Source organism: Leopardus geoffroyi, chromosome C3 (assembly GCF_018350155.1).
Source record: "Leopardus geoffroyi isolate Oge1 chromosome C3, O.geoffroyi_Oge1_pat1.0, whole genome shotgun sequence".
Taxonomy (NCBI): domain Eukaryota; kingdom Metazoa; phylum Chordata; class Mammalia; order Carnivora; family Felidae; genus Leopardus; species Leopardus geoffroyi.
Window position 1 is genome coordinate 44687501 of NC_059338.1, and position 19607 is coordinate 44707107.

At 35.8% G+C, this 19607-nt stretch overlaps 1 protein-coding gene across 19 annotated transcripts in view; it reads left to right on the plus strand.

The window, feature by feature from the left end:
- The window catches only part of SMG7 (SMG7 nonsense mediated mRNA decay factor), a 96303-nt gene that overhangs the window by 30594 nt on the left and 46102 nt on the right, over positions 1 to 19607 (plus strand). For 9 of the 19 annotated variants that reach the window (XM_045452629.1, XM_045452630.1, XM_045452639.1 and 6 more), the window contains exon 2: positions 10983 to 11119. The exons of the other annotated variants lie outside the window; for them this stretch is intronic. In XM_045452629.1, the coding sequence (XP_045308585.1) occupies positions 11016 to 11119 (104 nt within the window). In that variant the 5' untranslated portion in view covers positions 10983 to 11015. The remainder of the gene's footprint in view (positions 1 to 10982; positions 11120 to 19607) is intronic. 19 annotated transcript variants of the gene reach the window in all.

Here is a 19607-nt window from a genome sequence, read left to right on the forward strand (position 1 = left end):
TGGCTCAGTCGGTTGAGCGTCCAACTTCGGCTCAGGTCATGATCTCACGGTTCATGAGTTCGAGCCCCACATAGGGCTCTGTGCTGACAGCTCGGAGTCTGGATCCTGCTTCTAATTCTGTGTGTGTGTCTCTCTCTGCTCTCCCCCCACTCGTGCTCTGTCTCTGTGTCTCTCAAAAGTAAATAAACATTAAAAAATTTTTTTTAAATGTATTATTTCATTTCCAAACTTGAGGATTTTTCCAGCTCTCTTTCTATATTGACTTATAGTTACGTGATTCTAATTTTTGAAGACTTATTTTGTGGTTCGCATATGGTCCATCTTGGTGAATGTTCCATGTGCACTTGAAAGAACATGTATTCTTCTGTTGGGTAGAATGTTTCATAAATGCCAATTAGATCTGTTTAGTTGATAGTATTGGTTTAATTTTACTAGTTTTCTGCCTATTGTTCTATCAGTTACTGAGAGAAGTTTTGAAAGCTCCAAATAATTGTAGATTTATCTATTTTTCTTTATTTCTGTTTCTATTTTATCTCTTTTGTTGGTTTATTGGGTATCCTCCCCCTTTTGTGTTGCATTGGGATTTACGTTATGCTTTTTTATATTGTACTACTTTATATTTAATGTAAAATTTTAAGCAGTATAATTTCATTTTCCTTTCCTTTTGTTTATACTGTTAATGTCGAACACTTTCTGTGTTTTATTTTGTTGTGAAGTTTACTTTTTTAGTAATCTCTACACCCGATGTGGGACTCAAACTCATGACCCCAAGATCAAGAGTTGCATGTTCTGAACCAGTTAAGTGCCATCCCCCTCCTTTTTTTCCCTTTTATTTGTTTTAAACCCTAGACCACATGTTATTTTTGTTTAAAGGTTAGTCAACCTTTAAGGAAATTTAAAAACAAGGAGAAAAAATTTATTTTGTATTTATTTAAATTTTTTTCTTTTCTGGCATTCCTCATCTCTTTGTGTAGTTCCAGGTTTCTGTGTATTACCTTTGTCTTTTTTTTCCAGCTTCAAGAACTTCCTTTTTAATATTCCATACAGAATTGATTTGCTGACATCAAGTTTCCTCGGCTTTTGTGTTTGTGAAAATGACATCATTTCACCCTTAGTTTCAAAGGATATTTGTGCTAGATAGATAGTTACAGGTTTGACAGGCCTTCTCCACCCCCCCTCCCCAATATTTTGAAGATGTTATTCTATTATCTTCTGGCTTAAATTTTTTTCTGATAAGAATTTGGGCATTATCTTATCCTTATTCCTCCTTAAATGATGTATTTTTTTCTCTGCCTGCTCTGAAAATTTTCTCTTTATCATTGAATTTCAGCCATTTGATTACAGTGCTTTTGTATGGTCTTCTTTTGTGTTTAAATGCTTAAGGTTTGTTGAGCTTCTTAGATCTGTGGGTTTATAACTTCAATCAAATTTGAAAAATATTCTGTCATTCAAATATTTTTTATATAATTTATATGAGCCGGATTTGATATAAACTCTTAATTTCTTGGGGTCTGTTGTCCAGTGAACTGATTTTGTTAATATATTATCAAGTTGAAGGAGCGCCTGGGTGGCTCAGTCGGTTGGGCGGCTGACTTTGGCTCAGGTCATGATCTCGCAGTCCGTGAGTTCAAGCCCCGCGTCGGGCTCTGTGCTGACAGCTCAGAGCCCGGAGGCTGTTTCAGATTCTGTGTCTCCCTCTCTCTCTCTCTCTCTCTCTGACCCTCCCCCGTTCATGCTCTGTCTCTCTCTGTCTCAAAAATAAATAAACATTAAAAAATATATATATATATATATTATCAAGCTGTAAATGTTACTGTACATTTAGCAACTTGTTTAGCAAAGAACTTAAAAACTAGATTTTGAGGGGCGCCTGGGTGGCGCAGTCGGTTAAGCGTCCGACTTCAGCCAGGTCACGATCTCGCGGTCCGTGAGTTCGAGCCCCGCGTCGGGCTCTGGGCTGATGGCTGGGAGCCTGGAGCCTGTTTCCGATTCTGTGTCTCCCTCTCTCTCTGCCCCTCCCCCGTTCATGCTCTGTCTCTCTCTGTCCCAAAAATAAATAAACGTTAAAAAAAAAAAAAAAACAATAAAAAAAAAAAACAAAAACCTAGATTTTGAGTAATGTAGGAATAATAGAGAGGCCAGGACATATCCTTGATTTTTATATTTTAGAGGAGCAGGATAGGAGAGTATAATAAAATTTGTTTGATCTTACTTTATGTTTGATATTATCTAAATTGTACGGACCGAAGATTTGTCCATGAAGTTGTCCCCTCCCCTTCTTTTTCAATCATATATTCAGAAACTTGTTCTATGAGTAGCTTTGACCCTAAGCATAAGGAATATTGTTAGCAGTGATGACTTAGGCTCACTCCCAGGAACATTCTCCGGTTGCCACTGAAGTCTGTGTGCATTCATTTCTCGTGTATAATTCATGCAAGAAAATATAGTAAACCTGTTTATCTGGAAGTTGTCTTACTAATCAGAATTCTCTAAAAATTGAGGTTTTTATTTTCCTATGATGAAAAAGAGAGAGTGGAGAGAACATCTAGAGAGACCTCCTGGAATAGAAACTATACGAGAGGATAAAACCGGGAACATTTCCTGGATAAGTCTTTTAGGTTTAAGGGAAAAAAGATATGGATGGGAATTATGTTGTTAAAAAGGGAAACTCAGAATAAATCATAAACAATAAAATATTCACAATTTAGCTTTGAATTTGTGAATTGTTGAAAATTGAAATCTGTCATGAATCATGGAATAACGAATAGAAGAAGTTTAGACTCTGGAATTCTGATATACCTGGATTTGAATCCTAGTCATAGCACATACTTATCTTTGTGATCTTGGGCAAGTTTCCTAACTCTGAGCCTTATTTATACATTGGAAAAATAGTAGTTACTTTAGGTTGCTATGAAAAAGTGGGAATGGTTTATGTGATTTACTTGCCATTTTGTAGGTCCTCAATTATTAGTTGACTTTCCTTCTTTATATATTCACTTTATGTTTTATTCTTTTTTTATTCAAGGACTTTTTTTTTCCCTTTTAAACATGTACAGTATTTAAACAGACCCCTATGACATTTATGAAACTGTTTTCATCCTTTTATTTTCTCCCTTGAGTCCTTCCCATGTTGTTTATCCCATTCTGTCCCATTAAAAGCCGGTTATGTATCCCATCTTCAGAACTCTTTTGACCCTCATGTCTCCCTCCAGTTCTGCCTGTATTCTCTTTATAAAGATGTCTAAACTCAGTTTTAGTCTCAGTTCCTTTCCTATTTTCTATTGAAGTCAAACCATAGGCTTATGCCTCTACTTCTCCACCAAAATCATTCTTAACAAGACCCTCAGTGGCTTCCACATTGCTAAGTCCAATAGTCAGCTCTCAGGCCTCGTTGTACTTGATGCATCAGCAACACTTATTGATTCTGTGCCCCTTCTTGAAGCTCTTTCTTCATTTGGCTTCTCGGACACCATGTTCAACAAATTTTCCTCCTGGGGCACCTGGCTGACTCAGTAGAGCATGCACCTCTTGATGTTAGGGTTGTAAGTTTGAGCTCCACATGGGGTATAGAGATTACTTAGAAATAAAATCTTAAACAGATTTTCCTCCTAACTCTCTGGCTATTAGTTCTCAGTCTATTTACTGCTCTGTTCCCTTCTCATACAATATCATACCTTGGAGATATTGTAGGTTCAGTTCCAGACCACCACAGTAGATTGAATATTGCAGTAAAGTAAGTCAAATGAATTTTTTTGGTTTTCCAGGCATATAAAAGTTATATATACACTATACTATAGTTTATTAAGTGTACAATAGCATTTTGTCTAAAAAACCAATGTACACACTTTAGTTGGAAAATATTTTATTGCTAAAAAATGATCTGAACTTCAAGTGAGTTGTAATTTTTTTGCTGGTAGAATATCTTGTAGATATCTTGCCTTGATATTGGCAGCTGCTGGCTGACATGGTGGTGGTTGCTGAAGGTTGGGGTTGGCAGTTTTTTAAAATAAGACCATGAAATTTGCCACATTGATTAACCCTTCCTTTCACAAATGATTTCTCTGTATCATGTGATGCTGTTTGATGGCATTTTACCCACAGTAGAACTTCTTTCAAAATTGGAGTCTGTCCTTTCAAACCTTGCTGCTGCTTTAGCAACTATGTTTGTATAATATTCTAAATCCCTTGTTGTCATTTCAACAGTTTTCCCAGCATCTTCACCAGGAGTAGATTCCATCTCAAGAAATCACTTTCTTCACTCATCCGTAAGAATCAGCTCCTCATCCATTCAAGTTTTGTCATGAGATTTGCAGCAATTCAGTCCCATTTTCAGGCTCCACTTTTAAATCTCGTGTTCTAGCTCTTTCCACCACATCTGCAGTTATTTATTCAACTAAGGTCTTGAACCCCTCAAAGTCATCTATGAGGGTTGTAATCAGCGTCTTCCAGACTCCTTTTAACGTTGATATTTTGACCTCCTCATGTGACTCTTGAATGCTCTTAATGGCATCTAGGATGGGGAATCTTTTCCAAAACGTTTTCAGTTGACTTTGCCCAGATCGTCAGAGGAGTCCATAAATGGTAGCTATAGTTTTATGAAATACATTTTTCAAGTAAAAAGTCTTAAATCCAAATTACTTTTTGATCCATGGGCTACAGAACAGATGTTGTGTTAGTAGGCATGAAAGTAATATTAATCTTGTTGTCCATCTCCACCAGAGTTCTTCAGTGACCAGGTGTGTTGCCAGTGAGCAGTAATATTTTGAAAGGAATCTTTCTTTCTGAGTGGCTTCTTTCTTTCTGAGCAATAGGTCTCAACAGTGGGTTTAAAATATTCAGTAGGGATGCCGGGGTGGCTCAGTCGGTTAAATGTCTGACCCTTACTTTTGGCTTACGTCATGATCTCATGGTTCGTGAGACCAAGCCCCGTGTTGGGCACTGTGCTGACATTGTGGAGCCCGCTTGAAATATTCATTCATTAATTCATTCATTCATTCTCTCAAAAAAAAATGAATAAACTTAATTCAATATTCAGTAAATCATGTTATAAACAGATATGCTGTCAGCCAGGCTTTGTTGTTCCATTTATAGAGCACACAGGCAGAGTAGATTTGGCATAGTTCTTAAGGGCCCTAGGATTTTTGGAATGGTCAATGAGCATTGGTTTCAACTTCAAGGCACCAGCTGCATTAGCCCCTAACAAGAGAGTCAGCCTGTCTTCTGAAGTTTTGAAACCTGGCATTGACTTCTCCTCTCTAGCTATGAAAGTCCTAGATGGCATCTTTTTCCAACATAAGGCTCTTTTGTCTACATAGAAAGTCTTCCTTAGTGTAGTCATCTTCATGAATTATCTTAGCTAGATCTTCTGGATCACTTGCTGCAGCTTCTGTATCAGCACCTGCTGCTTCACCTTGCACTTTTATGTTATGGAGATGGCTTCTTTCCTTAAACCTCATGAACCAAACTCTGCTAAGTTTTCAACTTTGCTTCTGCAGCTTCCTCACCTCTCAGCCTGCACAGAATTGAAGAGAGTTAGGGCCTTGCTCTGGTTTAGGCTTTGGCCTAAGGGAAGGTTGTGGCTGCTTTGATATATTTAGACCACTCAGACTTTCTCACATCAACAATAAGGCTCTTTTGCTTTATCATTTGTGTGTTACAAATGGAGTAGCGCTTGTAATTTCCTTCAAGAACTGTGTGTGTGTGTGTGTGTGTGTGTGTGTGTGTGTGTACAAGCTTTTGGCCTGTCTTGGCTTTCAGCATGCCATCCTCACTCAGCTTAATCATTTTTAGCTTTTGATTTAAAGTGAGAGATGTGCAACTCTTCCTTTTCATTTGAACGCTTAGATGACATTGTAGGGTATTAATTGGCCTAGTTTCAGTATTGTGTCTCAGAGAATAGGAAAGCCAAAAGAGAGAGAGAGAGAGAAATGGGGGAATGGCCAGTTGATGAAGCCGTCAGAACACATTTATTAAGTTCATTGTCTTATATGGGTATGGTTTGTGGTGCCCCAAAACAATTACAATAATAACATCTAAGATCACTAATCACAGATCATCATAACAAGTATAATAATATTGAAAAAGTTTTGAAATACTGTGAGAATTACCAAAATGTGACACAGAGACACAAAGGGAGCAAATGCTGTTGGAAAAATGGTGTCAGTAGACTTGGTTGATGCTGGGTTGTCACAAACCTTCTATTTGTAAAAAACACAGTGAAGTACAGTAAAGCAAAACACAATAAAATGGAAGTATGCCTATATGCTGGTGACTCCCAAATGAATATCTGTAGTCCAAACCTTTTCTTTAAACCCCAGACTCTACCTACCTACCAGTTCATTGTCTTGGTGTATAATAATCATCTCAGAGTTACCATTGTTATCAAAAACAATAGCAAGAGCTTATCTATATAATACTATGTGGGAGGCACTGTTGTCCCAAAATGGACTCTTCTTTCCTCCTATACCTACTTGTATCATCTTCCTCTTGTTAGCAAATGGCAGATCCATAATTCAAGCTACTTAGGCTGAAAACCATGAATTATTTCTTTTAATTCTTTCTCTTGTGTTTTTCATTCAGCAAATGCTGTTGCTGGTCAGAGTCTGATCACAACCATCTTCACTACTGCCAACTACTTCAAGTCAGTTAATTCTCAATATAGCAGCCAGGTGGAACCTGTTAAAATCTAGATTAGATCATTTCACCTCTTTGCTCAAAATCTCCAAAGGTTTCCCATGTCTCAGACCATCTAGATGAAGTTGGATGACTCAGTCAGCTGTGGCTCAGCCTGACCTGAATGGTCCAAGACAACCTCACTCATATGTCTGGACCCTCACCTGAGATGGCTGTGATAGGTAGGAAAACTGGGTTTCTTTTTTCCAAGTGGTCTGTCATCCTTAACTTCATAACATAGTGGTGGTGTTAGCAAAAGGGCAGGCTCAAACACACAGGTGTTTATCAAGCCTGTTTGTATCATATTTGGTAAAATACAATGGGCCAAAGTAAGTCACATGGCCAGTCCAGGATCAGTGTGTGAAGGGAATTAATAAGGTGCAGTTGCCAAGTGGTGTGTGATTCATTGGGAGCCATTAATATTAACATAACAATCATCCATAGGCGCTCTGTGGCCTGTTAATTTATTAAATTATTATTTGTTAAATTATTTGATTTTAATATACCACCCCTTTCTTCAGTCAGATAGGAAAATAATAAAGAAGGAACCTGACTAGGTGAAACTGATGTCTGGAGATATGAAGTAAATAATGGCTTTTTGGTAGAAAAATCAGATTTGATTTTTTTTTTTTTTTAAATTTTTTTTTTCAACGTTTATTCATTTATTTTTGGGACAGAGAGAGACAGAGCATGAACGGGGGAGGGGCAGAGAGAGAGGGAGACACAGAATCGGAAACAGGCTCCAGGCTCCGAGCCGTCAGCACAGAGCCCGACGCGGGGCTCGAACTCACGGACCGCGAGACCGTGACCCGGCTGAAGTCGGACGCCCAACCGACTGCGCCACCCAGGCGCCCCCAGATTTGATTTTTGTATATCTTATATTTTTAATTTCAGAGACCACCAAGAAGTAGAGAATACTATATGTACTATAATCATTTATAGATTCTTTAAAAAAAAAAAAAAAAAAAAAAAAGAGGTTAGAGTGTGAGAGAGCCAAAGCATAAGAGACTCTTAAAAACTGAGAACAAACTGAGGGCTGATGGGGGATGGGAGGGAGGGGAGGGTGGGTGATGGGTATTGAGGAGGGCACCTTTTGGGATGAGCATTGGGTGCTGTATGGAAACCAATTTGACAATAAATTTCATATATTAAAAAATAAATAAAAATAAAAAACATAAAAAGTGAAAAAAATTATTTATAGATTCTTTTATTTAATTAAATCAGACTGTATCTTTTTGCTAGCTATTTGAGTTAATTAACTTGTCCGTTGTCCATTTCACATATTATTTCCCTACTCCACATTGGGAAGTAGTACTTTATTTTTGTTTAACCTTAATTTATATGGTGTTTTACATTATATAAAGGCTGTTTGCTCTTTTTTTCAAATCTAGTTTTTGTTCCATGTCACCTATCAAAGGGTATAGTTACATACTTGTTTTCTTCAAATCACCTCTTTGTATTTTGTCTTGTTATGTTGCCCCATGTCATTTTTTTCTCTTATTGCCATTTCCAGTAAATCTACTCTATTATTACATTGATACTTGTTTTAATTCTAGTGTCTAATCATATTTTGGCTCTCATTGTTCTGCCTTTGTTTGGAATTCTCTTAACCTTCTCTTACCATCAAAAGTATGTGCAAGCATTTACTTCATAATAACTTCAAAGATAGTCTTACCTGCTCATTTACATATTCAGGTGCTAATTTTATTAAAAATTGTTTTTTCCTTTTTTTTTTTTTACTTAAAAGGCATTTAGTTTTCATTTCTAATGTATTATATAGTTTAATATTATCTTCTATTTTATTTCCAGAAGGTACAGAGTTGTTACATAGAATGCATTTTTTTTTTTTTATCCCTCCAAACGCATTGTCCAGTAGAGTTGAAAACCATTGTTATGGCATACTTCATCTAATGTAAAAGTTGAGATGAGGGGAAATAGTCTTCCAGTTGCTAATGGCTTAATCTAAATTTAACTCATTTGGGTTGTTGGATTTATCCATGTTCTATTGAGGTTTCGGATTTTGTATTTCTGTAGAAATATTAGTGTATTGTATGTACTTTATAGATCCCAGTGTGTGGAAAACAATCTGAATTTCAGACAGCCAAGTAAATGACCATGAACTTCTCTAATTGACTATGTAAAATGGTAGATTTTTCTGAACTTGGAAGTATGTTATTCGTGGTTATCAGATAAAAAATCTTTCAAACTCTTTTCCTGGGAGACTTTTGAGACTACTGTTAGTTTTGAGAAACTTTGAATTTTTAGAGTCTTGGCCTTTTCGAGAGAATATTTTAGCCCAAATTAACATAAATTTATTTGATACACTTTAGTTTGGCAGGCATTGTTAGGAACCAGATATACAGAGTTGCACAGAACAGTCTGTAGTTGAAGAAATACTTCGTCACAGTGCTACGAATGCTGAGAAAGAAGTGGGCATTAAGATGTACTGGGGGTGCATGGCCAAGCCAAAGCCCTCCTATAGAAGTTGCTGAGTCTTAAACGAGAGGAGTGGGGACAACTGGGTGGCTCAGTCGGTTAAGCATCCGACTTTGGCTCAGGTCATGATATTGTGGTTCACGAGTTCAAGCCTGTGTGGGACTCTGTGCTGACAACTCAGACCCTAGAGCCTGCTTTGGAGTGTGTGTGTGTGTGTGTGTGTGTGTGTGTCCCTCCCCTGCTCGTTCTCTCTCTCTCTCTCTCTCTCTCTCTCTGAAAAATAAATAAAAACATTTTAAAAAATTAAAAAAAAAAAAGGGGGTTTAACCAGACAAGGAGGGAAGAAGGAGGGCATTCCAGGTTGAGTGAAAGAGCATGAATAAAGATACTGAGGAGCACAATAGCTATGAACTAAAAGTAATTTTAGTTTTATTAGGTCATAAAGTATAAAATGGAGAGCTCTGGGACCTCACATGCTATGCTAAGGAGCTTGGGTTTTAGCATGGGGTATTTTCTCAGGGTTTTCCACTAAAGTACCACTAAAGTCATCAGAAATTAAATACATGCTTTGGAAGTAAGGAGACAAGGTCCACATAGACTTCCTGCATGTTTGAAATTTCTCTTAAGACTGGTGTTTTATTGTTAAAATATTATTAATAACTTTGTCTTCTATTCTAGAATTGATTAGTTTGTGAGCTCTTAGCTTCAAATTCCTAATTTATAGAATGAGAATAATGGCACTTCTATCTTAGGATTGTTGGGAGGGCTAATAATAACTATAATGATAATAATAATGACCATAATAGGTAATATTTTTTGAGGGCTTACGAAATAGCAGGCCTAACTGCTTTATTTCTATTATCTCATTTAATCCTCAAAACATCTCAGTAAGGTAGGTACATTTATTATCTCCTTACTTCTAACAAAACTGGGGCATAGAGAAGTGAATTTCCCAAGGTTACACAGCTAGTTGGTGGCAGAGCTTGCTTTGAACACAGTTGTGAATACAAGACACCTGACTATTCCATTATACTCCCATTCTTTGAGATCATGCCTATGGAACACTGAGCACAGAATCTGCCACACAGTAATTGTAAATGTAAGCAATTATCAGTAGCCAGTAATATTTACTTAAATTGCTTTGTTCAAATCTTTGAGTTAAATTGATGTCCTTAAGGAATTTTGCTGTTTTTCCTGTGGCTTGACTTACTCCCAGCCTGCAGTTAAATGCAGACAATGTGACACACCCATGCTATTAACCACTACCCTTTGTTGCCTCCTCCTTCCTTGTGGGTCTGTCTCCACATTAAATTTTAAATCCATGGCAGGGACCATATCTGTTTTGTTCATCATTGTATACCCAGTTATTCACACTGTATCTAGTACATGAACATGACTAAATCTTTGTTCAGTGAGTTAATAAAGATCTAAAAACCTGCCATTTTTAGCTGATCTTAGAATCTAAACGTTCATACCACCTGTAATTGTGGTTTAATTGCTTTACATGTTTTTCCTTTGGTAAGCAGTCTGGTTTGGACCAACCATCTGCTCTTGTGTTCTACAGGGCACTCTCACCTTGGAACTACAAAAACCCTGCTGGGTAACTGGTATTTGTTTGTCCTAATAGAGATCACTCAGGTTTCAGAGAGAGAGGGAGATTAAATAACATTTAGATCTAAAACTAAAATGTTAGAAATATACAAAACAATTTTAAAATGTGTATTCTAAGAAACTTATATAGAAAGATAAAAGCTTTGGTATTTTTCATTTGCCTTTACATTAAATCATTTCAAATAAAGAGAAAATAATTTTTTTTCAAAGGAGTTCTCTGTTGTTGTGGGTTAACTCATATTTTCCTCCTCTCCTCTGTCTAGAATGTCTTAAACCATTCTACCTTAAGAAATTGGATGTTCTTGCAGATAGTCATTGTGGGAGAAAACGTTTCATTTAAGTCCCAGATGAGGACCGGAAACTTGAAATCAGAGGAGCATCTGAAATCAAGTAATATTAGGTAGGATAAAAATTACAAGGGATTTCTTCATGTTTGTATTCCTTTTAGAGATGTATGTTAAAGTATGCATATTCTGTGAGCACTAATAGAAGAGTTAGAGACTTTGTGAAGCATTTGATATTGGCCAGGATGGGAGTGGGGAGTGCTAATTTTTTTTTTTTAACTTATGTGGCTTCATGAGAACTTTGGCATATGTTTACTTTGTCATGAGCACTTATATCTTGTAGTTGAAGGAAATTTTTAAAACATTTACTAACGTAAATATAAGACATTTTTATGTTTATGTATGAGGTCTTTGAATATTTATGATAAGTGTAGGTACATGTGATCCGTTTTCTAGATTCTCCTTTAGTATGAAACTTCCTGTGTTTTGAGTTACATGTATAGCAGTTCATTTGAGTGCAAGGATCATCAGCTCTTTTTAGTTCTCTGTGTCTGCAGTCCAGCATCCCAATGTGTATAGAAATAGGTAAATGATTGCATGCTAGGGAAGACCTCTCTAACCACATGGTGAATTAGAAACTGTCACTGCAGCTTGTAATGACAGTTATAGTGACAGAATGTGTGAAGGTATCTGATCTCAGAGATGGGACTTTTAAATGAGAAGTGATAGTTGCCTCTAAAAGTTGATACCCTGACGGTGACACCTATAGCCAATCCATTCCAGAAGACCTGCTGGAACCAGACTAAGCTCTGCCACTTTCTGTTTATGTCACTTTCAGCAAGTTATTTAACCACTCTGTGTCCTTGTTTCCTCATTAGCAAAATGAGGATAATCTTACTACTTAACCTGATAGATTTGTTTTGTGAATTAAAGATTTAATAATATATGAAAGCATGTAAACAGGACCTAGAAAATATTAAATGATCAAAGTACTATGATTAGGCTGTTAATTCTTAACAGATGAGTTTAGAGTCTATAATCAATTACCATGATATTACTGTATTTTGTAGGTTGCTTGATGTGTTAATTAGGTCTAGTATTTAAAATGTATTTAAGTTATATGATCAAAACTAATGTTTGGAGAGAAACAAAAAAGAAAAAAACAAATTATTTTGCAGCTTTGATGTATCTACCTCTGGTTTCATTTTCTGTACATACTAAGAATATGGTCCTCATGACATGTAAAGTTTCTCTTTCTTTTGTCATTTAGCATTGTATGGTAGTAGATAACATAGGATTTTTGACGCCCATCTTGGAATGTTGTCTTCTTCAACCCTGTGTGCTGCTTCAGAAAGGATCCTATGTCAGAAACCAGATTAGCAAAACTAACTTGGTCATTGAAGTATTGGTGTTTTTTTTTTTTTTTAATTTTTTTTTTTTAATGTTTATTTATTTTTGAGACAGAGAGAGACAGAGCATGAATGGGGGAGGGTCAGAGAGAGAGGGAGACACAGAATCTGAAACAGGCTCCAGGCTCTGAGCTGCCAGCACAGAGCCTGACGCAGGGCTCGAACTCATGACCTGAGCCGAAGTTGGACGCGTAACCGACTGAGCCACCCAGGCGCCCCGAAGTATTGGTGTTATAATCAGAGTGCAGTCCTCCCTTTAGAGTTTTCACTTAGGTTCTTTTATGTAACTTACTGGTTGTCTTATTTACTTCTCATTTCTGAAAGGGAGTTTGTTTCCCTGTTTTACAGATGAAGAAATTGAAGTTTCTTGGAAAGAAGCTCCAGACCTAAGTCCTTTTTATTCTGTATCATTTTCCATTGCATAAAATTGTTTCCTGTATGATGCACATTTTACCATTCATTAATTTAACAAAATTTTACTGAACAGCTACCGTATAACAGGCATTATTTTAGGTGTTAGAGATACAGCCCTGAACACTTATCTTCTTCCTCACTCCCACTGGCTCTTTCTGTAGTTGAACTGTAGGCATATTATCTTTATCCCTGTACTCAACCATAGTGTATTGAAATCATCTGTATATGTCCTCATATCTTCCACTTTATACTGAGTTGCTTAGAAGTAGTACCTGCCATCATTAAGGCTATTGTCATTTTGACTATTTAGAGTAAAAATATTTACCTGTTTTAATTTGCGTTTACTAGTTGTATATGATTTCATATTAATTTTTTTCATTGTGTCTAATCCATACATCTCTCATTACTTTTTCTCAACTCTTTTCTTTGCCTTTGGTAAGCCTCCCTTTCCTATTCATTTTGTAATTATCCTAAAGATTCACCATTCTCCTTAGTTTATCTCCCACTTACATTCAGACACTGATCTCATCTCCTACTTTATCTCTGAAAGTGATGCAGTATGTGTAGCTGTGAATTCTCTTGACATCGCCTCATCCCACACCACTCCCTTATTCTTCTGGCACATTTCTATCTAACCTTACATTCCTCCAGTTTCATCCTGCCTCCTTTTCAAAGACAGTCTGGCCTCCTGTCTTACTATTCACATTACCATTTCCTTCCATCTCTTCCAGAATTATCCTCTATCAGTTTTGTTCTCATTTTCTTAAGTCTTCAACCTATTCCATTCTCCTAGCTTCATTTTTTCATTTTAAACATGTATAAGGCCCTACTGTTATAAAAAAGAAACTTGTCTTTATCATGGCTCTCTTCCCTTTTTCCTCACAGCTTAGCATTTTAAGAACTGACCTAAACTACTACTTCTTATTTTTTCCTCAGCCCCCTGCAATTTGACATAGTCTCTTCTCTGACAGGGCTATTATTGACCTTTATTTCACCAAATCCAACCCACTTTCTAGTCCTTACAGTAAATCTGCCCCTTGAAAATGAGTGTAGCTCATTCTCTCTCTGACTTCACTTAGCATAATAACTTCTAGGTCTATCCATGTTGTCTCAGATGGCAAGATCTCATCCTTTTTTTGTGGCTGTATGATACTCCATTGTGTGTACATGCTACATCTTCTTTATCCATTCATCTATTGATAGACACTTGGGTTGCTTCCTTTATCTTGGCTATTGTAAATAATGATTCAATAAACATAAGGATACATACATCTTTTCAGTTTAGTGTTTTAATTTTCTTTGTGTAAATACCCGGTAGGCATTATTGGATTATATGGTATTTCTATTTTTAATTTTTTGAGGATCCATATGATTTCACTTACATGTGGAATCCACAAAAACAAAACAAGCAAATAAATGAACGAAAAGCAGAATCAGACCTATCAATACAGAAAACAAACTGGTTGCCAGAAAAAAAGGGGATGGAGGGCCAGGCAAAATAAATGGGTGAAGGGGAGAAGGAGATGTAGGCTTCCAGTTAGGGAAAGAGTAAGTCACAGGAATAAAAGGTATAGCATAGGGAATATATGGTCAGTGGTTTTGTCATAGCATTGTACAGTGATAGATGGTAGCTACAGTTGTGCTGAGTATAGTGTAACAAATAGAGTTGTTGAATCACTGCGTTGTACAACCTGAAACTAATGTAACCTTGTGTGTCAACTATACTCAAATTAAAAAATGAAGATTGAGAGCTAGATTCTCTCTTCTGCCATTCTGGGCAATTACATTTTTCTTACGGGTTTAACTACCATCAGTGTGCTGGTCACTCCCGCAGTGTATCCCTAGTCTTAATGGCTCCTCTGTGCTTGACACTTAATCTCTAAGTTCCTGCTTATACCCCTTACTTTCTCATATATCCAGCTGTCCAAGCTAACAATCTGGGAATGATTTGGACTGTTTTCTCAGCTTTGTCTTTCCTTCTACTGACTTTATTAACAGGTATTTCTTGAGTCTAGGTTTTTCTGTTCCATCTGTATGGTCACTTCCTCCCTTCCAGACTTGCCCTTTTAAAATCCATCTTCATGAATGTTGTGTAATCTTTTAAAAATGAAGTTCTGACAATGGTGTGCTCCTGCTTAAAACTTGGCACTGGTGTCCTGTTGTTTAAAAGACAGAGGTCTGAGCTCCTTAACTTGTCATGTAAAGTCTCACAGTCTGCTGTCTGCCTTGGTTCACCAGTCATCTCCTGTATTTTCTTACCGTGTGTTTTATGTTCTATGTTCCAGTCTCCCACCTTCACTGACTTAGCTATCTTTACTGTGTTATTTTCTCTGCCTGAAAGAACTTCTTATCCTTTGATATTTCCAGAGAGGACTGGCCCTTAATCAAACTAGATACACAGTTTCAAATAATAGAATTTTAGGATAAATGTTGTAATGTAGAGCATTGGAATAATGTCAGGAGGCTTGAAAATTCATGACAACCTGTAAAGTGCCACAGAGAGAAAGCAAATTAGTGTTTTTGTTCCTTACTGAGACAAGCCCCTTTAGGAGCAGCATCTTCCCTAGATACCCTTTTCTATGTGAAATTCAAAAGTAGAGCAATATGATTTACTTTTTATTAATCCTATGAGACTTGGTGATGTCTTAGAGATCTGTAGATTGTGTATTTGTGTGCTTGCATGTGTAGGCTCACACTCACCTTACAGTATCTGGCCTATTTTGTACAAATAATTATGATATGTAATTATGTAGATGGTTATAATTGATGAATACTGTTATTATTCCAAATACTCCTTGGTACTCTATGAAGATAAGCAAATATATTAACTTGAAATAAAACCTACCATGGCTTTTGTTTAAATTTCAAAAAAAAATATTTTAGCCTTCCCTCCCAAAACAAAAGAAGCTGATTCACTTTTCCTTAGCAACTGAGTTTGAAGATGTTGGCTTATTTGAAGATGAGTTTTAGAAGATGTTGGCTTATTTTCCTGTGTTCTGCTCATAAGAGAAACAGGGTTGGAAGTTCAGGTCGAAGGACTCTTCCATTGTGTCTGCCCCTGATTTTGAGATATCTTATATTTTCAATCACAAATTTTAATATCGGTTCTTAACAAAGATTATCTTATTATATATGTTATCTTGCATTGTTATTGTAAGTACTATGTATAATCAAGGTGTTTGTTAAAGGAGATGGCCATTACTTTTAGAGTTTTCTTCTCTAACAACATTATAAAAAACATTGTAAGATGTTTAAGTATTGAAAGCACCAGTTTTGTGGGCTATTTCTATTAAATATTACTTTTTTTTTTTTTTTTTTTCTGTGAAATCTTGTATAGGAGGAACTATGATGTAATGGTTAGGAGTTATCCTGTGGAACCAAACTGATTGAGTTCAAATGCTGACTTAACCTTGGACGTGTTACTTAACCTCTATTTCTGTGGGCTTCTTCATCTATAAAGTGGGGGCAGTAATAGTACATAATACGGATTAAATAATTTATATAAAGCTCTTAGAACATTGTCTGACAATAATAAGTGCTATATATAGTGTTGGCTATTTCAGTACCTAGTGCATTGGAATACATTGAATGTATTTATAGATCTTGATGATCATGTAGTCTCTAGGAATATTGTTTCAGGTTGTTAGCTTTCAATGCATTTGTTTATCACTGAATGTTTCAGATTTTATTCAGCCTTTTAATGACTTTTTCTTATTGCTTGGTAGAAGTGCTTACTTTCTCTTAGTAGAACGGACACAACGTATTCAGTATTTTGAAAGCTTTGTATTTTGTAAGTATTTAGTGGTGTTATTTTATTATTGAAGGAGTGATGATTTTTAATGTTTGAATTTTTGGTTCATTCATTGTTTTCATTCTTTCTGCTTAAAGTAAGAATAAAAAGCAACTCGGAAACCAATTTGACAATAAATTTCATATAAATAAATAAATAAATAAATAAATAAATAAACAAACTCCAAAAAAAAAAAAAAAAAAAAAAAAGCAACTCGTGTTGCCAGAGCCTTCTACCAAGAGAAAACATTTAAACACTCTCACTTTGTATAAGCATTGGCCATAAACTATATTAATGTTTAACATTGTTAGTCTTTAGCAAAACCAGTAGGTCAGTTGAGGTGTGGTAGCTTTCCCTAGTGAAGTAAAATAATCAAATGGCCAATTATGTTACCAGTCTTTATGAAAGCAGTTGGTATAAGATCACATCTATTGATTTGGTTTCTTATATACTATATGAAAAACATAAAATTGTGTAAGGAGAGGATAGGGATTCCTCTTGTGAGATAATTCTCAGTTTAACCCTCTCTCCTGTCTAAATGGGTACTTTTGGTACACAGGAAAAAAGAAGAGTTAGTAGATAATAGTATATAAACCTAACAGGGTTTTAAACAGTTTGCAGATTAAGGCCATCAAAAATATAGCATGGTCTCCACGTAGTAACTTTACTGTTTGTTACATGAGACTGTATTTTTTAATGTAGTTCTCTTTGTGGCAAGATTACAACATTAATAAATAAAAATAGATCTTTAAGGAAACTATTGATGATTCTTCATAGGGAAAAACTATTTGGCTTGGGAACTTAATAGATATTTTACTTCTTATTTTTTGATCAGGTACTCCCCAGAGCAGGAGATGCAAAGTTTACTGTAAAGAGGCCAGGTAATAAATATTTGAGGCTTGGTGGGCCATGTGGTCATTGTCTCAACTACACAGCTCTGCCCTTGTAGCAGAAAGCAGCCATAGACAGTATGTAAATGAATGGGCATGACTGTGTCCCAGTAAAGTTTATTTACAAAAAGAGATTCAGAGTAAAGGAAGGAATTTCACCCATAGTCTGACTGCTGTACTGGAATATAAATTTTACTTCTTGTGGTCTTTTTTATTAAAAATCTCAGGTAGAATTTTGTTTTCTATTTTAACAAATCTTTTAATTTAGGCTAGGTGACTTACATGTTAGTGTTTAGTTGACAGAGTCTATGTTAGCTTTTTATGTCACAGAATTTTTAAATTCTAACTTGAAAGAAGTAGAAATTACTGGACTTCAGAGTCAGAACTAAGTTTGTACTTAATGCTACCTAATTGCTTTGTGACTATGGGCAAATTGTTTCACATTTCAGAACTTCAGTTTCCTTGTTTATAGAAGAGGAGTAATACTCGACATCTTCAGGTTATTAGATTTTCCATTTAGCTATCTTTTCATCCATTCAATTTAGCAAGATTATTTTAGTCATTAATGTATCTCTTTCACAACTAATAGAGAACTGTGCACAGAATGAGCACCTCTTTACTCTTGTCATACTGAGGAACCAAAACTCCTGGGATTTCAAGATGCTTTAACATTTTTGTCAGACAATTTTTATCACGTTTTTGCACTTTTGTTAGTGCTTGAATTTTTAGTTTTACAGTTTCTCTTGGACAGATTGTAGTATATAAAAATATAAAATAAAATTTTGATCTTTGTTTATCAGTGGAAGCCTGCTACCAGGATAGCTAGATTTTACATTAGACATTATTAGACTTAATTATCTTATTTTACAGCCTCTAAGAGAAACAGGCTGTTTGTAAATAGTTCCTGTAATATGCTCAATAAAATCTTTGAAAGAAAGTTGGTGTCCTCATTAGGCAGATGGTAGCATACTGAAATGATACTTACAAGCAGATCTTGCTTGAAATGAGAAAATAACCTTTAGACACATGATTCTAAGTATAAGATATCTTGTGTATACTTGAGTGTAAACTTTTTAGCTAATGTCTGGAAGCATAGTAAAATGTATTTGTAACTTTGCAGGGACAGAATGAAAACACTGTTGAGTCTAGTAAAGATGCATATAATTAGCACTGGCTTTCTCGGTATAAGTTTCGTAAATTAGTGCTCCGGTAGGATGTTGTATTTTTTGTTTGTGTGTGTGTGTGTGTGTGTTTGTTTGTTTTGGAAGAGTGTGTTCTTTTGACATGGGTAGAATAGGATATATGGCATTCTTCTTTTTTAAGGTTTTAATTCTATAGTTAACAGTCTATAGATTGTTATATTAGTTTCAGGTGTACCATATAGTGGTTCAATAATTCTATACGTTACTCAGTGCTCATCATGATAAGTGTTCTCTTAATCACCTATTTTACCCTTCCCCCCACCCACCTTCCCTCTGGTAACCATCTGTTTGTTTTCTATAGTTACCAGTCTGTTTCTTGGTTTGTCTGTCTCTTTTTTCTTTGCTCATTTGTTTTTGTTTTTTAAATTCTACATATAAGTGAACTCATATGGTATTTGTCTTTCTTACTTTTCTTAGCATTATACTCTCTAGCTCCATCCATGTTTTTGCAAATGGCATGATTTCATTCTTTTTATGGCTGAATACTATTCCATTATACATTATATTATACCACATTTTCTTTCTCCATTCATCTATCAGTGGACATTTGGACTTCTTCCATAATTTGGCTATTGTAAATAATGCTGCAGTAAACAGAGGGGTGCATTGTATCCCTTTGAATTTGTGTTTTTGTATTTTGGGGGTAAATACCCAATAATGTGATTACTGGATCATAGGGTAGTTCTTTTTTTAACTTTTGGAGGAACCAACAAACTTTTCCACAGTGGCTGCACCAGTTTGTATTCCCACCAACAGTGCAAGAGGATTCCTTTTTCTCCACATCCTCACCAACACTTGTTATTTCTTGTGGGTTTTTTATTTTTATTTTTATTTTTTTTATGTTTATTCATTTTTGAAAGACAGTGACAGAGCACAAGCGGGTGGGGCGGAGAGTGGGG